At 54.1% G+C, this 23,465-nt stretch overlaps 1 protein-coding gene and 1 long non-coding RNA gene across 8 annotated transcripts in view; both read right to left on the bottom strand.

Moving 5' to 3' along the window:
• Positions 1–23,465, bottom strand: part of MPRIP (myosin phosphatase Rho interacting protein) — a 73,476-nt gene that overhangs the window by 30,707 nt on the left and 19,304 nt on the right. For 4 of the 7 annotated variants that reach the window (XM_061346092.1, XM_061346082.1, XM_061346062.1 and 1 more), the window contains exons 4-7: positions 12,527–12,678; positions 9,988–10,072; positions 5,744–5,954; positions 4,015–4,531 (exon numbers count right to left, since the gene is read on the bottom strand). In XM_061346092.1, coding sequence (XP_061202076.1) covers positions 4,015–4,531; positions 5,744–5,954; positions 9,988–10,072; positions 12,527–12,678 — 965 coding nt within the window. The remainder of the gene's footprint in view (positions 1–4,014; positions 4,532–5,743; positions 5,955–9,987; positions 10,073–12,526; positions 12,679–23,465) is intronic. The other 3 variants (XM_061346098.1, XM_061346117.1, XM_061346108.1) reach the window with 1 other exon arrangement.
• LOC133208515 (uncharacterized) lies at positions 153–2,616 on the bottom strand. Its single transcript, XR_009724400.1, has 2 exons — positions 1,251–2,616; positions 153–542 (listed from the first exon to the last, which is right to left on the bottom strand). It is a non-coding gene; the product is annotated as an uncharacterized LOC133208515 (long non-coding RNA).

Here is a 23,465-nt window from a genome sequence, read left to right as displayed (position 1 = left end):
ATCCAAACATCTCTATAAGGCTTATATGGGACATCTTTTCAGCTCCTGCTGCCTCCCAGTTTGCAGACTGCAAGCAGGCAGATCCCAGGCTTGCACAGAGCTCCCAATCCCCCGGGGATGTTCTGCTCATGAGATGCCCATTCACATAAGCCAGTCTGTGAAGCATAAATCCACATCCTCCATTCACCACCAAATGGGGAACTGCTTTGGGAACACAGTATTTGAACCTTTCTCACACTGGCCCAGCCTTCTCTGAGTTTCAGTTTAGGAGGGAGTAAGAGCTCCATGAATTAACATTGTCTGTGCCCTATTTAGGTGAAGGCCTGAAGAAAACCAAAATCAGGAGGAAAATAAAACCAAACCAAAACAACCAAATAAAACCATAAAACAAAATCAAAAGCAGGTTGATTTCTCATGAAAGGGGCTGCACCACCAGGTTGTTCTACGGCTTGAGATTGAGATGAGATGGTAGCGAAGCAGGCGAAGTAAAGGTGGACACGTCACACAGCAACACAGCAGGAGAAGGTGGAGAGCAACAAGACCTGGAAGAAAATAAGGCTGGAAAATGAATGAACAGAAGAGGAAATTATATCTCTGCATCTACATATAAAACAAAATGAAAATCATTCCAGTAATTCGTCATTAAAAAAGGGAGGAGGAAAAAAAAAAATCAATCACTGCAACCAAATCACAGGCCCAAGGGTTAATATCATCCGGATTACAGGAAGGAATCATCTTTATTTCCCATCAGCTCATTTCAGAGAGGTTACTGCTAGAGATCCTGAAGGAATGGGGAGGGGAAGGGCTGTTCTCTCCTCCCCATCACAAGGGGAGAGCTGCTCCCTCCCAACAGCAGCTCTATGTTGCCAAACCAAGGCTGCGGGCAGGTACCAAGAAGCGTTTAAAAAGCTGCGGTGCCATTCAGTGCTTTCTCAACTACAAAGCTCATCCCAAGTGGTTCCTCGGCCATGCAGGCTGTTAAATCTTTCCCAGGCCATTAAACCTGAGCTGCAGATCTGGGCTGTGAGGTGGAGGGGGGTTGTGTGGTGGGAAGGAAAGCTAGGAAGACCAGCACGTGCTATCGTTCAAGTGATTTTCTTTGATTGGAAGAAAAGGGCTTGTTTTGATTGGATTCATTCATTATTGAGCAGCAAGAAAGACAGCGAGTGCCAGGGAAAGGAAGAGGAATTTTCCCCAAAGGTCCCCAAAAATGAAGAAGATAGCTTTACAAGGAAAAAATAGGTATATACTTGGGAAAGCAGGCCCTCCTCTATGGGTAAAAGCAGCATTCAGAGCAGAGCCTGCCACATCCAGAAGCTCCAGAGAAGGGATATGAGAGAGAGAAGTCTTTGAAGCGATTTCAGGCAGCTCTTTATCAAGGGTAGAAAGAGACCCTCAGCCCCCTGACCATGCTCCTACAGCAGATCCAGCAGATGCCACAGTGGACTCTCGCCAGCATGAGCAGAACACGGGGTCAACCAGGAAAACCCACAGGTTTAGAGGCTGCATCCCTGAAAGTGTGCAAGAAAAGCCAAGTTTGCCAACCAAGAAATCCCAGTGCTTCCCAGGAAGCTGCATGAGGAAAGGGCTCCAGGTGTCTTTGCACCCCAAGGACTCCCCACCCGATGGTGATCTCCTTCCCACCCTCCCGAGATGGGCCAGGATTTATCCCTGTGGCTGCAAAGTCCCACTGGGATACAGGGACCAATGGCTGGGGACATCCCTGAAGCTCTCTGTGCCAAACAGGCTTCAAGATTCATCCACGAGGTTTCCCAAGAGCTGCCCCTGCTCTTTCTCTCTAGGGATGGGTCTGAGACGGGAATGTGGAGGCACGGCAGCCCCGTCCTGCCATGTGCCAGCAGAGGGAACTCGCACTCTGCCGCTGTGCCAAAACCCTGGAGATGATGAGCTCCTGCTTCCAGATTCCTGGCTCTGAGTGGCTGTGAGCTCAGACGGGGCGTGGAGGCAGCCTCAGGTATAAATGGTCAACATGGAAAACTTCCATCCCAATCCTGGATTTAAGTCACGTCCTATCTCTTACTGTAAGGGAATGGGACAAGAAGCCTTGGAAACGGCTTTATCTGGAGCTAAGCCTGCAGGTGTGCCACAGGGTACCTAAAATAATCCTTTCCCATCTGTAGCTCTGACACTTGCACTGATTTATGGTGGGTAAACAGAGGAAAAAGGGGAGGAAGAACCAAAAACACCACCAAAATCAAAGCAAGCTCATTTGGCTGCACTGAGGGATGAAAGGCAGATCTGAACCATGCCTGGCTGGCGCCTATGGGGTTGGCATAAGGGCAAGTGACTTCAGGCAAGTGCTCCTGGATGTGTTAGTGGGTTACTGAGAAGGATGATGAGAAATGGTGTTAAGCTCCAAGGGAAAAGCTGACCCCAACAGCATGGAAGTGAGTTATTGCATTTGCTCAACCTCAAAGAGCACAGCCTGAGCTTGGAGGAATAAAGTGAGAGGGATATGTGGACTAAGTCAACTCAAATTCAAGAAGCAGCCAAGCCAAGCTGAGCAGGGTGCTGCTGAATGGTCATGCTCTAGCGTGATGCTGGACCTGCTCTCTGCCATCATTCCCCTCCCAAACACTGGTCAGCCCATAGCTCCATGGGTACAAGGCTCAGCCCCATGGGCAGCAAGACCTGCAGGGCCTGCTCCTCTCCCTACACCCACCCTGCTCTGATAAAAGGCCCTACTGATAAAGCTGTTAACAGCTCCAGGAGCCCAGCAGGGCTGGGAAAACAGACTTTCCTTGGGAAAAGGCACCTGCCAGGAGGCATTGAATGGGGCTGACATTACAAACCGACAGCCTATGTCAGCAGCATCCTTTCCTAGGCCCATTATCTGCCTGTAAATCCACTCCTCCCTGCCTTTGGCTGGTACATCCCAGTGCTGCAGCATACCCCAGGGCTGGAGCAAGGACTGAAGGAACACGCTGTCCTCTCACCCTGGGACAGGCACTGGCCAGGGCGTCCTGTGCAAGCAAACCCATGCTCTCAGACCCACACCTGAACCAACACACTGCACAGCCAGCAAACCAGCAGTCACCAGCCTTCTCTCAGCCCTGCCCCTAGCCAAAGTGGCCAAGGGACCCATGTGGCATCCTTCTCCATCCTGGGGAAAGCCTAATTCCCGAGGCAGAGAAAGCCAAACCTGTGTTTGGCTCCTTGATTCCCAATCCAGCGCTCGCTGTGCACACTGCCAGGGCTGGGCTGGGCTTGGGATCCTCCTGCCGATCAGCACAAAGTTGTGCCATACTTCCCAGACCCACTTCCAGCTCTCAGAAGCCAGGCTGGAAAACAATCCTTTAGGGGCTGGGAAGAAACAGAGGAGAAGAGCGAGAGAGAACATGCCCGGAGGAAAACCAGGGCAAAGGAATCAGACTGGCAGGCGGCCCTCTCGCCCGGGGCCTGTCTCCTGGTTTGCTCTGCTGCCCTCCCTGCACAAATCCGTCTCTCCCAGGGCAAGACGAGCCTGTCCCTCGCCCGGAGAGCATGGAACATGCCGGAGCGTGGAGCAGGCGTGCGTGTGGATGCTCTCCTTCCCTGTCCTCCTCCACACTAAGCTGTTCTGCAGCCCTGCTTTGGCACTGCACCCGCCTCTCCTCTCCCAGATTAATGCCCTGACATTCTGCAACCTCTCTCAGCTCATTAGGCAGTTGCATAAGGCACCTGGCACTAACACCATTTAGAGAGCTAACCTAGTTAATGGTGCCAGCTGCCAGCGTGTGCCGTGCTGGGGAGGGGACAAGGAAAGGTGGGCTTGCTTGCAAATACAGCCACTGAGCATCACCCACCTCAGCCAAGCACCCCTAGAGCAGCTAGGCAGGGTGATACCCGCCTGTTGGCACTACTAAGGCCATCCCACCGCCTAGTCGGCGTGGATGAGCATCCTCAAACCCAGAAGCACTGAATACAAAGGGATTCCATCCGGAGCTGCAGCAGGGATGCAGCCTCGCTGCTGTTGCAAGCATGCAAAGAGGAGATGAGCCACTCATCCCTTACCTTCTCTCATTGCCAAAGAGCCGGGCCACTTCTTCTCTCCCGGGGCTACGGGCCCGGGTTCTCCGCTCTAGCCTCTTCCTCTCCACCTGGAAGGCCTCCCGATTACTGATCCTAATGGCCTTGGGAACGTCGGCCAGGGTGGTGTACTGCCGGCTGGCTTTAAAAGAAAGGGGACGCCCCGATTTTTCAGCTCCCCTTCCTACATCTCTGCTGCCGGAGTCCTTGTGCGTGGGGCAAGTGCTCTTCGAATCCAAGGAGTTCAGAGAGAAGCTGTGACTCATTCGGTCGCCTGCTCGGGTACCTGGGGAAGGAAAGGGCTGGGCATGCTCCTGTGAGGGCGATTTGGGATAACTGTACCTGTTGTTCGGGGTGCTGGGGCTGGGGGGGCTCGGTGGGGGCGGCAGCTGCTGCTCTTCCAGCTTCGAGTCTTGCTTGGTCTTCTCCAAGGAGAAGTATCCGCTCTCGACACGCGTTTTCCGCCCGCAGTCTATCCGGTCTCCGTTCATGCAGCTCTCATCTAAAGGACACAAAAGGCATCGAGCTTGGCTCCAAGCTGGATTCTGCTTTTAAAATCACCCTCGTTCCATCCAGGACAGGGACAGGAAACGAGAGCCCCGGCCCCACATTGTGCCACCTCTTGTACTCTTGGCTTTTCCACCCTCACCGCTCTTCATGCCCATGGTGGTGGTGGGATGGTCTGCAGGGAACTGGGGATGCAGGTCCAACTGTTGGGTTGGGCTCACGCAGATGAATCACGGATGATTCGGGTTGGAAGGGACCTTAAAGCTCATCCAGCTCCAACCCCATTCCATGGGCAGGGATGCCTTCCACTAGAGCAGGTTGCTCCAAGCCCCATCCAACCTGGCCTTGAACACTGCCAGGAATGGGGTCCAACTTCTTTGGGCAAGCTGTTCCAGTGTCTCACCACCCTCATAGTAAAGAGTTTCTTCCCAATATCTAATCTAAACCTACCTTCTTTCAGTTTAAAACCATTCCCCATTGTCCTATCACTACACGACCTAAACCTCCAAACCAAGAAACAGATGGCTGTAATCACACCTCTGCACTCATATCCATCCTTGTCCTTCCCAGCCTGGCATCAACCATAGCTCCACGGGCACAAGGCAATGGACACCCCAATCCTGGCAGCCGGGAGCAGGTGGGAAGCATCTCCCATCCAAGCAGGCAGATAAAGGAAACATTCCCAGCCCATGGGACCTGTCCCCAGTCCCTGCAGAAAGAGTTCCCAGCCCCTATTGTTCCAGGGAGAACAATGTCAAGGCCTCGGTGCCTTCCAGGGACTCATTTGGGAGACCAGATGTAAACAGGGCCCTGGAGGAGGAAACACACATAAGAGTTTGGCAGCTCCAGCAGCCAGGCCCAGGCTGGGATGTGGAGGGGCTAGAAAAGGCATTTTCCCCCTTCATTTTGTCCCCAGCCTGAGGGTACCATCACCTTTGAGGGCAGGCAGCCCCATCTCCCTGCTGGGGCAGGACTGGGCTCCACACTGTGCTTTCCAGCATGTGATGCCCATTTTTTCCTTCTTAAACTCCACCTTGTAATGCCTTGATCCAGTCCCTATATAGCAGGGATGAGGTCTGCCTCCTTCTCTTTCCTGGGATGCTCCAGGAACCAAACCCACGGAAAACTTTTCCTTCTATGGTGGTTTTCAGCCAGCTCAGCTGCTCAAACCAGGTCACAGCAGCATCACACCATCCCCATCCCTCACCTTCCTTGCTGTCCAGCACGGAATCCTTCAGGGAGCTGGCAGCCCCAGCCTGGCCTTGCACTGTGCTCTGTGCTTGGCTGATGCTGCTGCCTCCATCTGCTTGGTCTTTGCCCCTCATTTCTTCCTGCCAAAGCGTGGACTTGGTGGCAGGGACCTTCTCAGCACTGGGGATGTTGCTGCTGGTCACGGCCATCTTAGCAGGACCGGGCTCCTAAGGAGAACAAGGGACATAGCAGGGTTAGAGGGGCTGCCCCTAGAGGTATAGGTCCCACATGGCTTGGGTGCTGCCCATGATGCTCAGCCCTGTGCCACCACCACATTCCCAAAGGGAAAAGCTTGCAGATTGAAACCCTGCCCAGTGGCGGACAGGTCAGGACAGACCATCACTTTGAGACAATGAGACAGGGAGGGCTCCCAAAATCATCCAAACCTCCCCATGCATCCAGATGGAAACAGGTCCAGAGCAAAGCCAAGCCAACAACTGCTTCAGCCACTGCTGCAGCAGCACCTGGCTTTGGTTGGGATAGGAACTGCTCCTCGCAGCATGGCACACAGGATGCTCTGGCTACCAACATGTAACTCCTTGGGAAAAGCTCATCTCATGCTCACACAGCATCCAAGGTCCTTCACCATTCCACTTACACTCCAGCTCTTCCCAAAAGCTGCCTGGTGCAAGCATGGGGCTCTGCACCCATATTCATGTGCAGCACCACAGACACACAGAGAAACCGGTCTGTCAGGTCCTGACTCATGGGGAACCTGGAAATGCTCCCCTCACCTCTGCCAAGCCCCAGGTTGGGGTGACACTGCACCCTCTGCCATTGATGCAAGTGAACACAGCAATTCCCCATTACCCACTGCACATCCCTGGGCCTCCTGCAAGCTGTTTCCCAGCCTTACACAAACACAGACCAACACAAGGTTTGCCTCCTGGGACCCATTTGCCAGGACTGGATTTGCTCAGTGTTATAACTAACATCACCAAAAACCCCAAAAGGAGTCAAGCTAAAGGATACAGGATGGAGGAGAAAATGAATCCCCTGCCTCCAGCAGCTGTGTTGTTTGTCTGTCACAGCTGGTTTGCTACAGGCCACTGATAAAGAGTAAAACCCAACCAGTGCTGTTCTCCTCCTTCATTAACAGGCTGCTTGTCTGACAAAGCAAATACAACATCACAGGGAGCTTTATGCTTTAAAACAATACCCATCATCTTAACTGCTTCCCAAGGGGCTCTGGAGTCCATCAGATGATGATGGCCCTTTGGTGGCCACTGCCTGGGCAGCCCAGGTTGGGTGCATGCCCCAGAAGAGGCAGCATCTTTCACCACTGGGGTTGGCTTTGCTCTTTAGCAGATGTTTTGCTGTTGTTGTATTAAGCTCCTGCATTAGCAGATTATTTTCCTTAAAGCCACCAATAAATCAATGGCAATTAACCCCCCCCTTCAAAGACTCCGGATTGTGGGAAGCTTCCCAGCTGCTTGTTCCCTTCCCACAGAGCAGGGGGAATCCAGGAGTACGTGAGCCAGCAAACAAGGGCTGGGGACAGGGCTTGCAAGGAGCATCCTCTCCACATCAGCATTCGGGGATCTCCCAGGGAATGGGTCCTGGCTTCGTTCACAGCCCCAACAAGCAGCAAGTGACCTCAATGTAAGCAAAATCCCCTTGGAAATGTCACTCTGAAGGAATGCAGTGTTGGAGGTAAACGGTTCATGGGCATCCTGCTCCAGGGAACCCTCCTTGAGAACAGGCTCTAAGGTCCCTTTTGCCCTCAACCACACTCTCATTCACTGCTCCAAAAGCCCAGAGCTCATCACCAGCTCAGAATATGTGTTCTTATACATCCCTTCCACACACCCCCATATAATCATTTGTAGCTATGTATGGAATTAGACAGAGATGAGGTCTATAAGCAAGCAAATTAACTCTGTGTATAAAGAGCTCCAAAGAGGAGCAGTAACCAAAATCAGCCAAACAGGCCTAAAACAGGCCTCCAGTTGCATGAAGTGTGCCTGGGCACGCTCTGCTTACCTGAGCCTGCCACACCCCTGTGCAAGCAGAGAGCAACACCTCAAATCCCACATTTCAGCCCCAAATCCTGCAGGCAAAGGCAGCCCAGTCTCTCCTGCTGCCTGCACTGGAGGAAAGCAAAAGCTGCAAGAGAAACCTGCCCTTTTTGCCCTAAAACTGCAACTTTGCTTGCAGAGCAAAGGTGAAAACGCCTGCAGGATTGCACCAAACAAATCCCTGTCCTGTGGCTGGAGGGATATTCCCAGCTTCACCTGCATTGCTCCCACCCCACTGATGTTACAGGGCGAAGATGCAAAGTGACGGGGGGAGCTGGAAATAGCCCTGATGCCCCAGGAGTGCCAGGCTGCAGCCAAGGAAAAACTACATAAGAGTGAGAAAAAGCACCAATATCCATTGTTTTAATGCTTTTTTCAGCTCCTAAAGGTGTCTGTCCCTCCCTGAGCAGCTCTCAGACAGGATCTGCTGCTGGATTAGCCTGCTGCTGTCTTAGAAAGAAATCAGGCTTTCTCCGCCAACACACAGAGAGGGAGCTGAACAGCAGCCAGCTCCAGGAGAAGCCATTTCACAGAGGGGGATTTGGTGCTGCTTTTCTCCCCAGCATCCTCTCTCCTTCCCTGGACCAGCTGCCTGCATCTGCATGGGTCAGGACACAGAAGGAAGAAGGTTGCTATGGAGTACCCAACACAACGCAGCACCCATCTGGCCACAGGTCCCACATACAGGTTGGTTTTACAAGTGAGTTTGAGTCTTTTCCCAGTGCCGATGGGATGGAGAGAGCAGAAGGAAGGTAACAAGTGGAATGGGGCTTGGAGTGGATCACCCCAAGCCAAGGAGGTGATAAGTGCCACCAAGCTCCATGCTCACCCCATCCCCAAGCACCTGGGAAGCGCGTCTGCCCACAGGGAGCCAGCATCCTTCCCACAGCCGCTTCCCTTATTTGGTGCTCAGGAGCTCGGATCCTGTACAGTTTCCAAGAAGTTTCCATGGTGATGAAACGTAACCCAGAATGATGTTTTTCTGGCTCTGCTCCTCTTCTCCTTTCCACCCCGTCCCCCTCCTGAACCCAGCCTGGGTTTAGTGTTGTGCCAGGGATGGGGTGAGCATCCCCGCCCTGCTCCATCACCTTGATGGGGTACCCTGAACACGCCAGCCCCCTCTATGGGGCTTGGGGATGGGCAACTCACAACACATTAGCTTTTAACCACAGAGAGAGCAGGCATCTTCTCTGGAGCATCACCAGAGCCAGTGCTCGAGGGGCTGTGACGATCCCAGGAGGAGAATTCCAGCTTGATGCGCAACATTAACATCACCTCCCCCCTATTTTCTTTTCCCATTGCCCAAAACCTCTTTACCCACCAGAGTGATGGAAACTTGACTCAAACAAACACCGTATCAAACCCACCATAGCCCATTTTGCACCAGGGCCACCCTGAGGTCTTCACCAAAGGGCACCTTAAGACCGGGGGGGGGGCTAAGGGATGCTGTTTCCAGCCCCATGGCTCGGCCACAGGGGCCCTCAGAGCTGGTCCCCTGCAGCAGTGGGACACACACCCGGAGGTCAGACGGCCTCAGGGACGCTGCTGTTCTCAGCCCCGGCGAGGGACCAGGGTGGCCTTGGGGTCACGTTCCCCATCTGTGGGATTCTCCCCCGTTCCGGCCACGTGAGAGCCCGGCAGGAACGAGTGAGTCACGGCCAGGCCCCACTCTTTACCATTTATAGTCAAATTGAGCACGAAGCCACTGCTGAGTCCCTGGAGAGCCCGGCTCCGGCCCCCGGAGCTCCCAGCCTGGCCCTGGCCTTTAGTATTTTCCTTTCATTCCCATTATCTCCGGGGTCATCTCAAAGGGGGTAACCGGAGCCTGATGGAATTCCAGCCTGTTTCTGCCATAATGGCCCGGGAAGGGGCAGCATCTCTCCTTGGTCCCCCATGGGGACCACACGGATCTGTGTGGGACACCCAGGACAGCGTGTGTGGGGCTGGTGCCACTAAACAGCACCCAAGGGGGCAAAACGTGGCCCCGCAGCAGGCAGAAAGCAGCAGCGTGTGAGCCTGGGAAGTGATGAGCAGGAATGAAACCACACCACCCTGGCTCTCATCTGCACAGGCAGCATCAGCCCACTGGACCAGTGGGTTTGGGGGCATCTTCCCCAGCAGCAGAGTAATGCCATGGTCCTGAGAGGGAGGCAAGGACTGATGTGTCCCCTTCTGGGGTTACCTGGGGAGTTGGAGGCTCTACCTTCCTCTTCTTCTTCTGATTCTGCTTGTTTGTCCTTGGATAGACTATGAGCATCTCCAGCCACCTGCAGGCAGAGAAAGCAGAAGGTGAAGTGTGTGCTGAAGGGCAGCGCACAGGGATGGGAGTGATGCTCACACTCCTGCAACCCTGCTTCCCACAGGCTGTGGATCTCAAAGCCCACCAAGGGGGGCTCTGATCACACTGGCTAAGGGGATGCTTCCCCATCCTGCCTCCAAGGCAGGCTTCCTGCAAGCCCCAGAAACAGAGCATCCACATTTCATCCCTAATGGCAGCCTTGTGGGGTTTACAACTTGGCCAGCTCTGCTTCTCAACCTGGTCAGCGCGGTAAATAGCACTCAGAAATCATGCCAAGCAGCTCCTGGGGGACAATGAGGCAGGACAGGAGGGGAGGAGGGATGACCCCCGGGTGCTCTGGCTCTAACCGCACTCACTGCAAGAGCGAGGCCATGGCCAAGGCTGAGATGGGGCAGGGATTCAAGGATCCTGAGAGGGACAAAGCCTTCAGCAGAACCTTCCCCCTTCAGTGATGCCAACACCCCCACACTGCACACAAAGTGCTTTTGTCCAAGAGCATCACGAACTTGGCATTGAGAAGCCCATGCACTGCACAAGCTGCCTGTTGGGGGGACCCTCCTGTGCCCTGCTATCACAGCCTGACAACCTGCCCCTGCATCTCTGAACATCACCCATGGACCACTGGGAAAGGATCCTGCTTCAGCTGTTCCCGCTTCCCTCTCCTGTTCCCCCCACTTCACACACTGGGATGACCACATCAAGTGGGGTTTGGTCAAGCACTAAGTGCCAGAAGCACGGAATGAACGTAAACCAAACTCTCCCCCGGCTGCGGGAACCTTCCTGTCGTGCTGCAAGTGCAGATGGAACCCGCTTGGCTCCCAGTCAGAGCAGGACTCTTTGGGGATGATTAATGCTTGCAGTCAGGAGCAAATGAGCTGCTTCAAAATCCAGCACAGGGGCCAATGAGCAATAAATCAGCCCCACCTTGCTCTGCAATGCCTCTCCCTCCCATGCAGGGAGAGCAGGACCAGCAACAATAGACTGAGCTGTGAACCAAGGTGAAAGGAAAAGAAGAGCAAGGCTTGTCAAGGGGATTGGCTGTGTTTTGGGGTGTAACTATTGCATCTGCCTCGGTTAGAGGAGAGTAGATGGCTCCCCTGTGCCACAATTCCCCTGGCTATGAAGCTGCTGCAATCCCACCACTGTAAGTGGGGACAGGAGGGTGGCTGTGCTGCCAGAGGACACCAAGGCAGTGCACAGAGGGGGAATCACCCATGCTCACATGTCTCAGGAGAGCAGGGAAGTTTCAACACATGAAAACACGAGTCTGATCCAAATCCCAAGCTCTTGCTAGAAAAATGCCAATTTCAGCCAGTATTTACCAAAATGGGGGGAGTCACAACCAAAGAAAATGCTTGGAAATAGAAATCATCTCAACAGAAAGCACTGACTGCTGCTGCCAGGGTTTGGGTAAGCAGAAGATGCTGTACCTCAGGAAGTTATGCCCCATCCCTGGCAGTGTTCAAGGCCAGGTTGGATGGGGCTTGGAGCAACCTCCTCTAGTGAAAGGTATCCCTGCCCATGGCAAGGGTTGGAACTGGATGAGCTTTAAGGTCCTTCCCAACCCAAACCATTCCATGACTCTAAGAGTGGGAAAAAGGGAGCACTTCATCCCTTCAACCTTCTGCTTCAGTTTCAAATGTCAACAGATTCTGGGAGTGAGCACTGAGCTCCAGGCATTCCACATAGGAAATGCTCACAGAAGAGCAGCAGCACCCTCGCAGTCCCATCGCTGTGTGCTTGCAGCTCAGCTCTCCCGTAGCTCGGCACCCTTCAACCCAGCATATGAGTGATGGATAAGGATGTTTCTAGGTCACCATCCAACACCTGGAGTTGGGAAACCTACCACAATCTGCTCATTTTAGTGGCCTAATCAGCAGCGTTGCTGAGCAACTGCATCCCAGCAATGAGCAATGATATTTTAATCACCCTCAGAGGTCAGATGCTCCACTGGGACCAGGGGAATGGGCTGCATCCATCCCCACAGGCTCCAACCCCATTCTGGTGTTCACCCTGCAGCCAAGCTGCCAGCAAATAGCTGCCTTCTGCTGAGGCTCAAGCTGCCACAGCCAGCCCAGGAGCATCCCACAGATACTCCAGTGCATCTCAGCCTGCTCTCAGGGGTAAATGCCCCCAGGAATGTTGTTCTGCAGCAGGAAGCAGGATATTGCTCAATGGTAGACAATCAAACTGACCTGGAAACAGTGGCCTTCATAAGTAATGAGTGACTCAGGAGCATCTTAGCTCTCTGGGGCCTGGCCAAGGCTCCCAGCATGGCATGGCTGTGCACATGCACTAGGTATGGAGGAAGGACTTACTGCGTATGCACTGCACAGCACCCAGTCTGGAGCAAGGTCCTACCCACCCTCCTCTTCCTCCTGGCTAAGGGAAGAGCCCTGTGGTGACCTGGCCCAGCACTCACCCACTGATGATCTCCTTGTTCTCAGCCCGGATGAAGTGCTCCTTCTCCGGCGTCAGGATGCACAAGGAGAACTTCTGCCCTGTCCGGCTCTCCCCGTCCACCACATCTGTGCACTGGTTCATGTTGATGGTGCCCTGTGGGAGGGTTGTTGGCTGCGAGGGGAAGGAGAAAGGAGCAGTGGTTAAGGAGGGAAGAGCAAAGGAAGTGCATAGTTGAGCCCTAAAACCTCTTCTGGTGGACACCAGGATCCTACACACCAAGATGCTCTGCCCATGAGTATCCAAACCCAACCACATGCAGTGCTGGCATACAGACCAGCAGGCACAACCCCTGCCAGCCCAATCCAGTCCACTGCTACCAGCAAGATGCAAGACAAAGCACCAAGTGGTAGGCTTTGAGTTTGCAGCTACGAACCGTTTGGGTTGGTTGGGTGGCAGTGTTCACCTACCCTCAGTGCAGGGCAGCACTATGGCCAGACACACGTCAGGTTTTTCCCTATTAAAACCATGGAGTTGGCCATGGAGGGACCACAGCATGGAAGGGATCTAGTTTGTCTGATGGGCTTTATAACACAGTGTCACCCCCCAGCCCACTTGCTCCAAGCAGACACAGCACAGTGGGGACTGGCTGTGGCCCCCCTGGGATGTGAAGGGGCCCAGAGAGGTGTCAGCACTGACAAGAGGTGACAGGTCCATCTGGAGCGGTGCTGGCTCATCCGATTACAGCGTGGAACCCGCTCCGGGTGCACAGGGCTCTGTGTCACCAGGCTCAGTGACACTGAGCTCCCCACTGCATCCTGCTGTGAACCTGCACCTGGGGCATAAATGACCAGGCAGAGGGACCTCTCTGAGTGGCCAACAGCACCAAAGGAATCCAGATCTGCTCATGGCCACCTCCTTAACCCCACCAAAGCCTTCTTGTGCCCTCCAGATAGCCAGGCCAAGGAGGGATGGATTTAAAGATGCTGTTAAGGTTTCTACCATGGAAACCGTGGCTCCCCTGCCAAAAAACACCCTTCCAAAAGCAGCAAAGAAGGGGTGAATGGGGAGAATGTGAGGACGCCATGAAATTCAGATCAGCCCAAGGCCCTGGTTTACCCCTTTGCAGGCTGTGGGAAATAACCCCATTCCCCAGGAAAAGGGCTTTCCCTGCCCCAGGAGCATCCTATGACAGCCCAGGGTGCGCATGGAGTTATCACGGGTGCTGCAGCATCAATGCCCAGCACAGAGAAAGAACAGGACCAGTTGTACATCAGTGACACCAAAACCTCCTCTTTTCCTTCATGGAAATCAGCATCCCCAGACCCCAGGGGATGGAAGGAAAAGGAAGGAGAGCAAAGCCAAGCCCAGAGCCTGGCACGGCGCAGGCACCGCCGTGGGGAGTCGCCTCCTAAGAGGATTTTTTGTCTTAAGACAACAGAAATAAAACTGGAAGCTATAAAAACCCAATGGAAAAACTTTCTTGTGCTCCAAGCAGAGCCTTAGAAACCTTTGTGTCTCACTCAGCACAGCCAAGGCCTCCAGGACTGCAAGGGCTGGGTCCAACCTCCTTCCCCACGCAGAGCACCGGGGAATGCAACCAGGAGAGGAGAAAAAGGGGATCTCTCCACTTAGTCCCTCTTTCACCCCTCAGCTCCCAGGCAGGCCCTGCAGGGAGCTGGTACAGGAAAGGAGAAGCCTCCCTGCTCTCCTCCCTCTTTAACCCCATGGCAGTGTTCAGGGCGGCTTCCCCGGAGCTCACACCCAACCCAAGCGTGCCCGGAGCAGAGGAGCCGGTTTGGGGCCCCATCACCACCGAACCAGCCCATGAAGTGGTTTTGCCACACGCCTCTCCTTGTGAGGGTGAGGGCTGGCATCATGCACAGCCCAACCCATCCCTGTCCACTGCTGCACCTCCAAAGGGCTGCAAGCAAAGCTGGTTCTAGCCCCCCTTGTGCCTGTGGCAAGGGACAGCATCAGGGATGAACCCACCACCCCGCAGCATCCCACAGCTCTCAGTAGCAGATGAAACCTGACAGACCAGCAGCCTGGCTCGCTTGGGATGTAAATCCCTTTACACCATTCTCTTCCTTCCTTGGAAGCAGCACAGGCACTTTGAAGCAAAGAGAAATGCAGACGGCATCAGGTGGAAATGTGCACGCACACACAACCTCCACCGAGGAAAAGGATGGAGCTGGGGCAGCACTGATCTCCAGGAGCATCCCGAAATCACCCAGTATCCCAATGGAGGAGCTGGCCATGGCACAGGGCTGCTCTCCCCAGAGAACAGGGCCAGCCTGAAGCTGTGGTAGGGGTGTGGGCACAGGGGAGATGGGAGAGGCTCTGAAGCATGGGACAAAGACATACAGACTCCTTTCCCATCTACAAGCACCCATGTCTGTGCTCGTGGGTTTCTCAGGCCTGGGGATGCCCCAGGAAGGATGAGCAGAGCTGGTCCCCAGGCTGGTCCCAGTTCAGGTGAGGACTGCACAGCCCCAGCAATTGGAAGAGAATAAATAAATGCAAAAGCAGGGAGGTTTTATACAGCAGAGACACCAAACCAACAACAAGGCTGGGACCTGAAGCAGCCTTTTGAAGAGCAGATGCTTTGATACAAGCTTGAACCCAGCCTCAGACCCCAGGGCCATGGGGAGCCTTGGTGTCAGGGTGAGGCAGGAGCGGATGCTCAGGCTCAGCTCTGGCTTCTCTGATCCCCACCTTGGGGACAGCCCCATCCCCAGACACTGACCCTCCCTCTGCTATTCCCATTGCTGCAGTCAATGGGATGGAGCACACAGCTGCCCCACGACTGGATCTGATGCCTGGAAGCCCAGCAGAGTGCACCAGCACAGGACACCATTGCGGGCACCATCACAAGCAGCATCTCTTCCTTGGTGCCTGCAGCCCTTGCACCATCTGAGCAGCTACAGCTCTCCACGCTGCCAGTATCAGCACAGGAACCAGAGCCAAGAAACAATGGGGTTGTTGTTTCCTGCTGGTATGACAGATCCATATTTACACACGCACGTGCTCGCAGTGTCCTTCTCTGTGTTACACAAAGCCTATAGTACGCTCCCCTCCCATCACCAGGCACCCAGGAAGGGAGTCACACCAGCTCTCCCCATCCACAACCCCAGCAGCCTCCAGACAAGATGCTCTTCGGATGCAGAGCCCAGCAGCTGCAGCAGCCCCCACTTTATACACTGGAGAGGAAGGAAAATATGGGCACCTATTATAAGCCCCAAAAGAAGCCATTCCAGGCTGGACATTAACAGGGGAGACAAACGCTGTGGCAAGAGGATGCACAGTGCTGGATGCTCTGTGGGTGATGAACACACAGGCATCCTGTAATCCAACAGGGTTTATCTGCAAAAGTCCCTCATTCCCACATAGTTTTGAAGGGCTGAGGTAGAAACAAGAGCATTATTTAGGTCCAGAAACGTCCAGATTTTCCCCAAGCACCTTCCCCATCGTTTCTAACACATTGCAGGAGCTCGATCCAAAACCACAACAGAGCCTTTGCTCAGCCAACTGCACACAAGATGTTTTCTGAGCAGGTAACCCCAGGGTCAAGCTCCTGCCATAGCCTTGGTGGGCCAGGGCCAATGCCCACGCCGCTCTCCAGGGCTCTTACACAACGTGGGTTGATGAAATCTGGAACACAACCCTTAAAGAAAGGCGACGGGGCAGGGGGAGGAGGCAACCAAACAAAAGGCACATTTTACTTCCTGCCAAGAACCAGGAGGGGAAGGGAAAGCAAAACCCCATCACCATTTGTCTACCTCGCATGGCGGGATGGTTGCCTTGGCACCGGGGGCTGTCCCGGCGGGGGATCATGGCTCTGCCGTCCCGTTCCACTGCGATGCTGCATGGGAAGGGTTTGGACTGGCTCTGCCCTGGCTTCCAGCACTGCTTGGGGGAGACACATCCACGCTGCCTCCATAAATGCTTCATGACCAATGTTAATCCTCTGAGCTCAAATATTCATGAAGGCGGCTGCTGAGAGCGCGTTGCTCATTCGCAGCGCTCCTCGGTGCTCTGCAAAGGCAGCTGCTGAGCACAGGGCCACAGAACAGTTAGGCTGGGATGCTAAAAGCTTCATCCATCCCCAGTGTCACCGAGTGCGGTGCTCGAGGTGGGATGCAAGCAGGAGCGTTGCTGTGGAGCAAAACACTGCCCCGTCGCATCAGAGCAATGAGACAACCATGCTTTGGGCAAGGGTACCAACGCAGCTTGGACAGGCTGCTCCTGACACAGGGAAACCACACCAGAGCCACATCCACCATTCCCACCAGCAAGAAAGCACCAACTCCTTTAAAGTCACAGAAAGCTCCCTTATCAGCTATGTATGGCATCCCTAAATCCCAGATAGGGATGCACCAGCACCAGGGATGCCTCATCCTGATGCTGGGTGCTAAGCCTGCTGGTGCTGATGCAGTAGCCGTGGTGTGCCCAGCGCTACCCAGGCACCAGGCTGGCACAGGAGCAGGGCTTTAATGAGCCTTTCAGGCTTCCTGCCACCAGGAATGAGGTTATTGATAGGGCCACAACGCGAGCAGAGCTCTGGGGCAGGCAGATCTTATTACACTTATAGATCATCTGACAGGCTGAGCATCCTGGGTTTATTAGATCAGACAAAGGCTCTTGAAAATGAGCTCTGCAAAGGATGGACTGAAGCAGCCACCCATCGAAGGGGAGCAAGAAGACTGTGCTCCTCTATCCCCACACAGCTCTCTGCTCTCCCTGTGCCACCCAAGCAGGAGGCAGGCAGCCCTTCTTGGCCACCTGAGCACACGCTTCCCATCCACAGCCTTCTTCTATCAATGGCTACTGCTCAGTGAAGCCAGTGAGAAACCTCTGGCTTGCTTGGGCCATGCCATGCTCTCCACATCTACAACCCCAGCAGCCTCCAGACACGATGCTCTTAGGATGCAGAGCCCAGCAACCCCCCCTCATACAGTGGAAAGGAAAGAAAGAAGGAATGGGGACCTTTTATAAGCCCAAAGGAAGAAACCCCAAGCAGGACATTACTGGGGAGACCCAGATGCTGTGGCAAGAGGATGCACAGTGCTGGATGCTCTGTGGGTAATGAACTCCTGGGCAAAAGGGCTGATGCTGCAAGTCAAAAGGGTTTAATCTGAAAGAGTCCCTCATTTCCATACATCACACAGCAGGTAATAAAAAACCCAGGTTTCTACCATAGGGAAGGGAACTGAATGGAGGTACCCCAGGGAACCAGCTGAAAGAGGCAGACCTGGAGGATGCGTTAGCCTCATGCCCGCCAAGCCCTGTAGAGCCTTCCCAAGCCTCTACCAGGAGCTAAAACAACATCAGCTCCACTTTCACCATGGGGAAGGAATTTTCTCTTTGGGAGCAGTTTGGGGAGGGGGTGAAGTGCAGGGGCTGGGCAGGAGAGTTCAGCCAGGGGCCGCTTTTAAGCAGAGTTGGTGTTTATGTCCACAGACAGCAAGTCTAAACACTGAGTGAGGCCATGGGCTGGCCACAGGCACCCTGGAGCTCCTCTCCCACCCAGGGCCACCTCAATGAAGCATAAGCAGCACCCACCCTGGGGGTGCCCAGGCAGCAAGTCTGGGTCCATGCATCCCATGCGCATCCATCCCCATGGGAGCCCATCCGGGGAGCCGGCGCTGGAGCGGTGTGATCCCGGCCGGAGCTGTGCTGGAGCGGCTGGAGCCAGCTCCTCTTGGCCTTATATGGGGATTTTCGCACCAGTGTTGCAGCTCCCAGCTGCTCCCAGCCCAAAGCGGGGTCGGGAGCTGGCAGCCAGCGCTTAGCCTGCCTCCTTCCTGTTAACCTCTTTCCTGCTGAACGGCATCCGAGGGGTCCCTGTGTGATGGGAACAGTCAGATCCTGTCCTGAACATCACCCATGCCAGGCAGGGAGGGTGACCAAGTGGGTGGCAACGGTCCGACCCTCTGGGTCCTCTGCAGCATCCCCAAAGCCAGGGAGCCCTTCAGGGAAACTTGCATCCATGCACATGCACCCTCCATGTCCAGCTGGAGGGGAAGAAGGACAGAAGATGCAGAGAACATCGGCACTGTGATGGGAACAAGGGCCAGGTCCCACTGGGATCAAGCCAAGGGGCTGCTCCCAGCTCTTTGGGGACCAAAGAAAATCACAGCATTGCACAAAGAGCTTGGAGCAGCTGCTGAACCTATATCCTGGTTCTTTGGGGACCAAATGGAGCGCACAGGCACTTACCAGCCCTGCCACACTGAAGTCACCATCTCGCAGCCCTACAAACCCAAGGGCTTATTCTTCCCTCTTGCTCACTGGGATTTAAATGCGTTTCAAATGCAAAATGTCCTCCTCCCCTCCTAGAATGGGGTGGGAGGAATAGATGATAACGGATCCGACCCCATCTGCTCGCAGCTGCCAGCGTGGCATCTTCCCCGCTTCCCGACACGCAGGCACAACAGCTACAACGATTACCCAGCCAAAGGGGAAGCAAATAAGCAGCATTCCAATGAGTTGTCATGGTAATCAGCCTGATGGCAAAAGCATGGTGAGACCACGGGCCTGGGGACTGTACAGGCAGTGATGGACCGGAGCTTGGTGCAGGGTTGAATTGCCTGGAGAGCGAAACGCAGTCGTTTGGGGGTGGGAAGGAAAGGAGGGCATCATTTGCATCTTGATAGTTGAGTTTTAAATTGCACTGCTTCAAATTGGCCTTGTCAGCTCTGTTCTCCACCCCCTCGGTGTAGGAGACAAGTCCCAAGTGGTCCCCTGCACCTCGTGCTGCCACGTACACAGCATCACCTCCATGCTGACAGCATCACCTCCATGCTGACAGCATCACCTCCATGCACACAGCATCACCTCCATGCACACAGCATCACCTCCATGCACACAGCATCACCTCCATGCACACAGCATCACCTCCATGAACACACAGCATCACCTCCATGCACACAGCATCACCTCCATCCCTCCCCAGCAGCAAAAAGGCTCCAGCAAAACAACATCAGACACCACATCCCCATTGCAGGGCCCGTCAGGTCACCCGCACCCAGAGATGGTCACAGACATGGTGACGCCAGCTTTGGAGACAGCTCAGGAGGTGGGAAGCTTGGATTGAGGCTGGATGATCTCCACCCATGCTGGCCAGTCATCCAAACCCTGTCCAACCGCACCTACACTTGGACTGAGCATCTACCTGGGCACTGGTTGGGCTGGAGAGCAGAGGCCAAACTGGGGCAGGCTCTGCCCAACAGCCCAGGCTGGCTCTGCAAACCAGTCACACCAGTGCTGAGCCTGCTTAAAGCTCACTCAGTTCCAACTCCCTTGCCATATACAGGGATGCCTTACACTAGACCAGGTTACTCCAACCCCCATCCAACCTGGCCTTGAACGCTTCCAAGGATGGGGCATCAAATCAGACTGTTTGGAGACTTGGGAAGATGCAGACTAGAAATTAGAGGAGAGAAGGGGCTGTGAATGAGCTGCTGCTTCTGTCTCCTCTGAACCTGCAAGGATGGGCATGGCCAAGGTAAAAGCCATCAAAGCAAAGCAGCAAATTAAATCAACCAAAGCCCTGTACCTCCCTAAGTGACTCCATCTCCCCTCCAGCCTAGAGGGGAAGGAGGGACAGGTCTCCTGGTCTCCAGCCATCCCACAACCTCTCCTGCAGACAAACCAGAGCAGAGGAATCAGAGCAGACACACACCATCAGCATCACCACAGCCCTGCAAAGCCACCTCTGACAGCCAGCATCTTGAGCTCTGGATAATTTAAGGCCCTGCATTACAACAGCTCAAGGAAGCAGTGAACTGCACATAGAGGAAAGAGAAAAACTCCAAGTGCTTCCCACAATAAAAGAGCACATAAAATAGGAACACATTTCCTGGTGTCTCAATAGAAGAAAAAACTTCCCATTCCATAGGAACCAGACATTTTCTTTCTTCTTTTCCACTAAAACACGAAACTAAAAGGAAAGCATCACCTCCTGATGGATAAAGTCATCAAGACACCTCTCAGATGCACACTCACAAGACACAGGGTTAGACCCACTCAACCCAACTCTGTGCTGACCCAATGCTGTACTACAGGGCTATAGATGCTGTTTCTCCCCAGTTTGGCTTCTTTTGGGCTCAGCAGATTTCACTTTCCAGTGGGTAAAGGCGATTTATGGGTGGTCAATGCTCCTCCCACCCCACCCCACACACACAGGTCACACAGCATCCTCCTATAGGGAAGCCGCAGGCTCTGGTTTGGATGCAGCAAAGCAACACCAGTTACATCCCACACTGCATTATCTCCAGCTGGAGCCATGCACTACACCCCATGTGGTGGGGTTTCCCCAAGCACCCCTCTTTCACCCCTAAGGACAATCAATGCAGCCCCTTGCACCAGCCCTCAACGATAAGAGGTGAGGAAAACCCTAGGGAAGGGCAGCACCAGATCCGCAGGAAGCTCGGGCAACTCCCACGAGTGCAGATGCTTCACTGGAAGCTCCTGAATGCAGCCAGATGAGGCTGGAAATCTCATTACTCCCCAGCACTGCTCTTATGGGCTTTGCGGAGCTTCCTGCTGGGCTGGGAATACCACGCACCCGGGCTCCCAGGGTCCTTGGGGGGCTGGAGCTAGAGGTGCAAAGGCCAACCCAAGCAGAAGAGGTTGGGTTGGGTTGGCCAACCAAGCAGCAGCCACATCCTGCACCTCAACCCTATAGAAAACCCCGTATCTGCTCTGCTCTCTGTTGCTCCCAGCAGCTTCCAGACAAGCCTGGACTTTCCACACCATTCCAGAAGCCGAGGTAGAGGCTGGAAAGTGTTTTCCAACCTTTGACCACTGGTCATTCCCCCAACTGGCATAAAACGGGAAGCTTTTTGGCCAAGAAAGGCAGTTCCAAGCAGAAATGGCTCCAACAGGCACACATGGCTGTCATAGGGCAAGCTGGGCTTTGCATGGTGCAATGGAGGCACTGATACAGACAGCAAAGAGCTGTTGTGGTCACTGCAAACAGCACTCAAGGGGGAGAAGTGCTGTGAGTGCCCACCTTGTTTAGGGATAAAGGCTGGGAGACACCAGGAGCCTGTGTCCCAGGGGAGGAGCGTTTTCTCCCTAAACCAGCTGCTCACATCTGGCTCCTGCACTTGCATAGGGAAAAGAGCAGATTCACAACCATGAGCTCCCCACAACCTCTCATTTGGCCCCAGCAGAGGGAAGTACTATGGGTCCAGTGCCCCCAAGGGGGATGAGCCCCAAGAGGCTTCTCCATCCCCCATGCCTGGGACTACAGACTGCACAGCATCAGCCTGCACGGCATTAACCACCCGTGCAAGCCAAACATCCCCCTTCCTCCACACATCTGCTCTGTCCATAATCCCCACTGTCCCTCCCCTAATGGGAAAGCAGCCAGAAAAGTGAACCAAAGCCCTAATTATATCCCAGTAGCTCCCCAGTGCCCTGGTGATCTGCTGTGACTTTACTGATGCAGTTACTGGTGGAACAAGGAGGAAAGGGATGAGGATGGGTGTGCTTCAAAAACCCACTCTTTCTCCCCAGCTCAGCATCACAACTGGTACAAACCTCTTTGTAAGCTCAAGGTGCTGCTGGGACACATCCAAAACCAACCTGTGCACCCATTGCCTCCACAGGGATCCCCCAGCAAAGGGAACACTGCAAGTGCCACTGTAGAGGGAATGGGAGGAGAGTGGTGAGCACCATGGACCACAGTGGGAGAGCATCCCACGACCACACTTGCAGATGCCCAAGCTATAAAATCATGGAGAGCCACAGCTATGAATCTCTAGCTACAACATACGTGCAAGAGCAAGAACCCACATCCACATCCCTGCTGCTCCATGGCATGGAGTGCAACAGGGCATGGCCCTGGAGTGCGTGCCAGGAAAACATCAGGGAATAAACCCTCCCTGGAAGGTGGGAATCTTCCCAAGCTCTCCCATGGCTCCGGGAGCAGCACCTCTGCCCCTGCTCTCCCTGCAGAGGAGGTCGCAGAGAATCCATGTTAATATACAGACAAATCCACTCCTGGATCCAACGGGAAGGAGGTGAAGGGTAACGTGGAGCTGCTACGCACGTGATGCACCTATGGTGAGTTTAACCTGCAGCAAGACTGGCTGTTCTATCTGGTTGCCTACTTAGAATCTGACTTCAGTGACTGCAGGGAAGTCTTTGCCGCAGCTCTGAAGGGACAAAGTGAAACAAAGAGGTCTTAGTAAACAGGGATTACCAAAAGCACCTTCATTACCTGGTCAAGAAGTGTTTTGCTGGCATTTTTCCCTCCCTTCTCTATCTTAGAACCCATGATAACAAAACCTGCCAGGGGAATTCTCCTTCTTTTCCCCCACCCGAAACGCCTCAAAAACCCCACAGATAAAAAGGGGAAGACTCCAGTGAAACCCCTGCATTCAGCAGCGCAGAGAAAAGCTGTTCACAAAACCTCACTGAAGCCCTCGGCTTGCCTCCACGCAAGTTTTAACCTGACAATGTCCCTTTTACAGCCTCCAAACCTGATGAATAATGCATGGCTGGGATAAAGCAGGAATATAATATTCACTAATGCTTACCCTAACAGAGCAACAAGGCCTGCAAATAAGTCATTTATTAACCCCAAACTGTGCTGCTGCTTGAACAGAGCACACACCTCAGCTTCCAGCCCTGAAAAGACCAGTGGAGTTTGCTCTGGAGCATGGAATGAGCATGCCAAGGGCTGGCTGAGACCCCCCTCCCTGCTCCCATCACACAAACAGGGCTTTAGGAGATGCTAATGGAAGGAAACCCCCCTGAAAGCAAGGCTGGGAGCTGCCACCCTCCTTTTCCCTCCTCCTTGGGAGCCGCAGCCTCCCCTTTTCCATCGGGATAAGAGCGATGGTGGGAAGCCCACAGCTCCAGCCGCTTTCTCAGGCATTCCAAAATCCGGCCGGAGCCTCTTTCTGCAGCACACCCCCTCCATAGCTGGATGCCTGCCTAATTGT

The sequence above is a fragment of the Neopsephotus bourkii genome, unplaced genomic scaffold (assembly GCF_033783945.1).
Source record: "Neopsephotus bourkii isolate Nb327-2 ecotype Australia unplaced genomic scaffold, CSIRO-AGI_Nbou_v1 NB_39, whole genome shotgun sequence".
Lineage (NCBI taxonomy): Eukaryota > Metazoa > Chordata > Aves > Psittaciformes > Psittacidae > Neopsephotus > Neopsephotus bourkii.
Note: the sequence above shows the minus strand (reverse complement) of the source record. Positions and strands in the feature narration are given on the sequence as shown.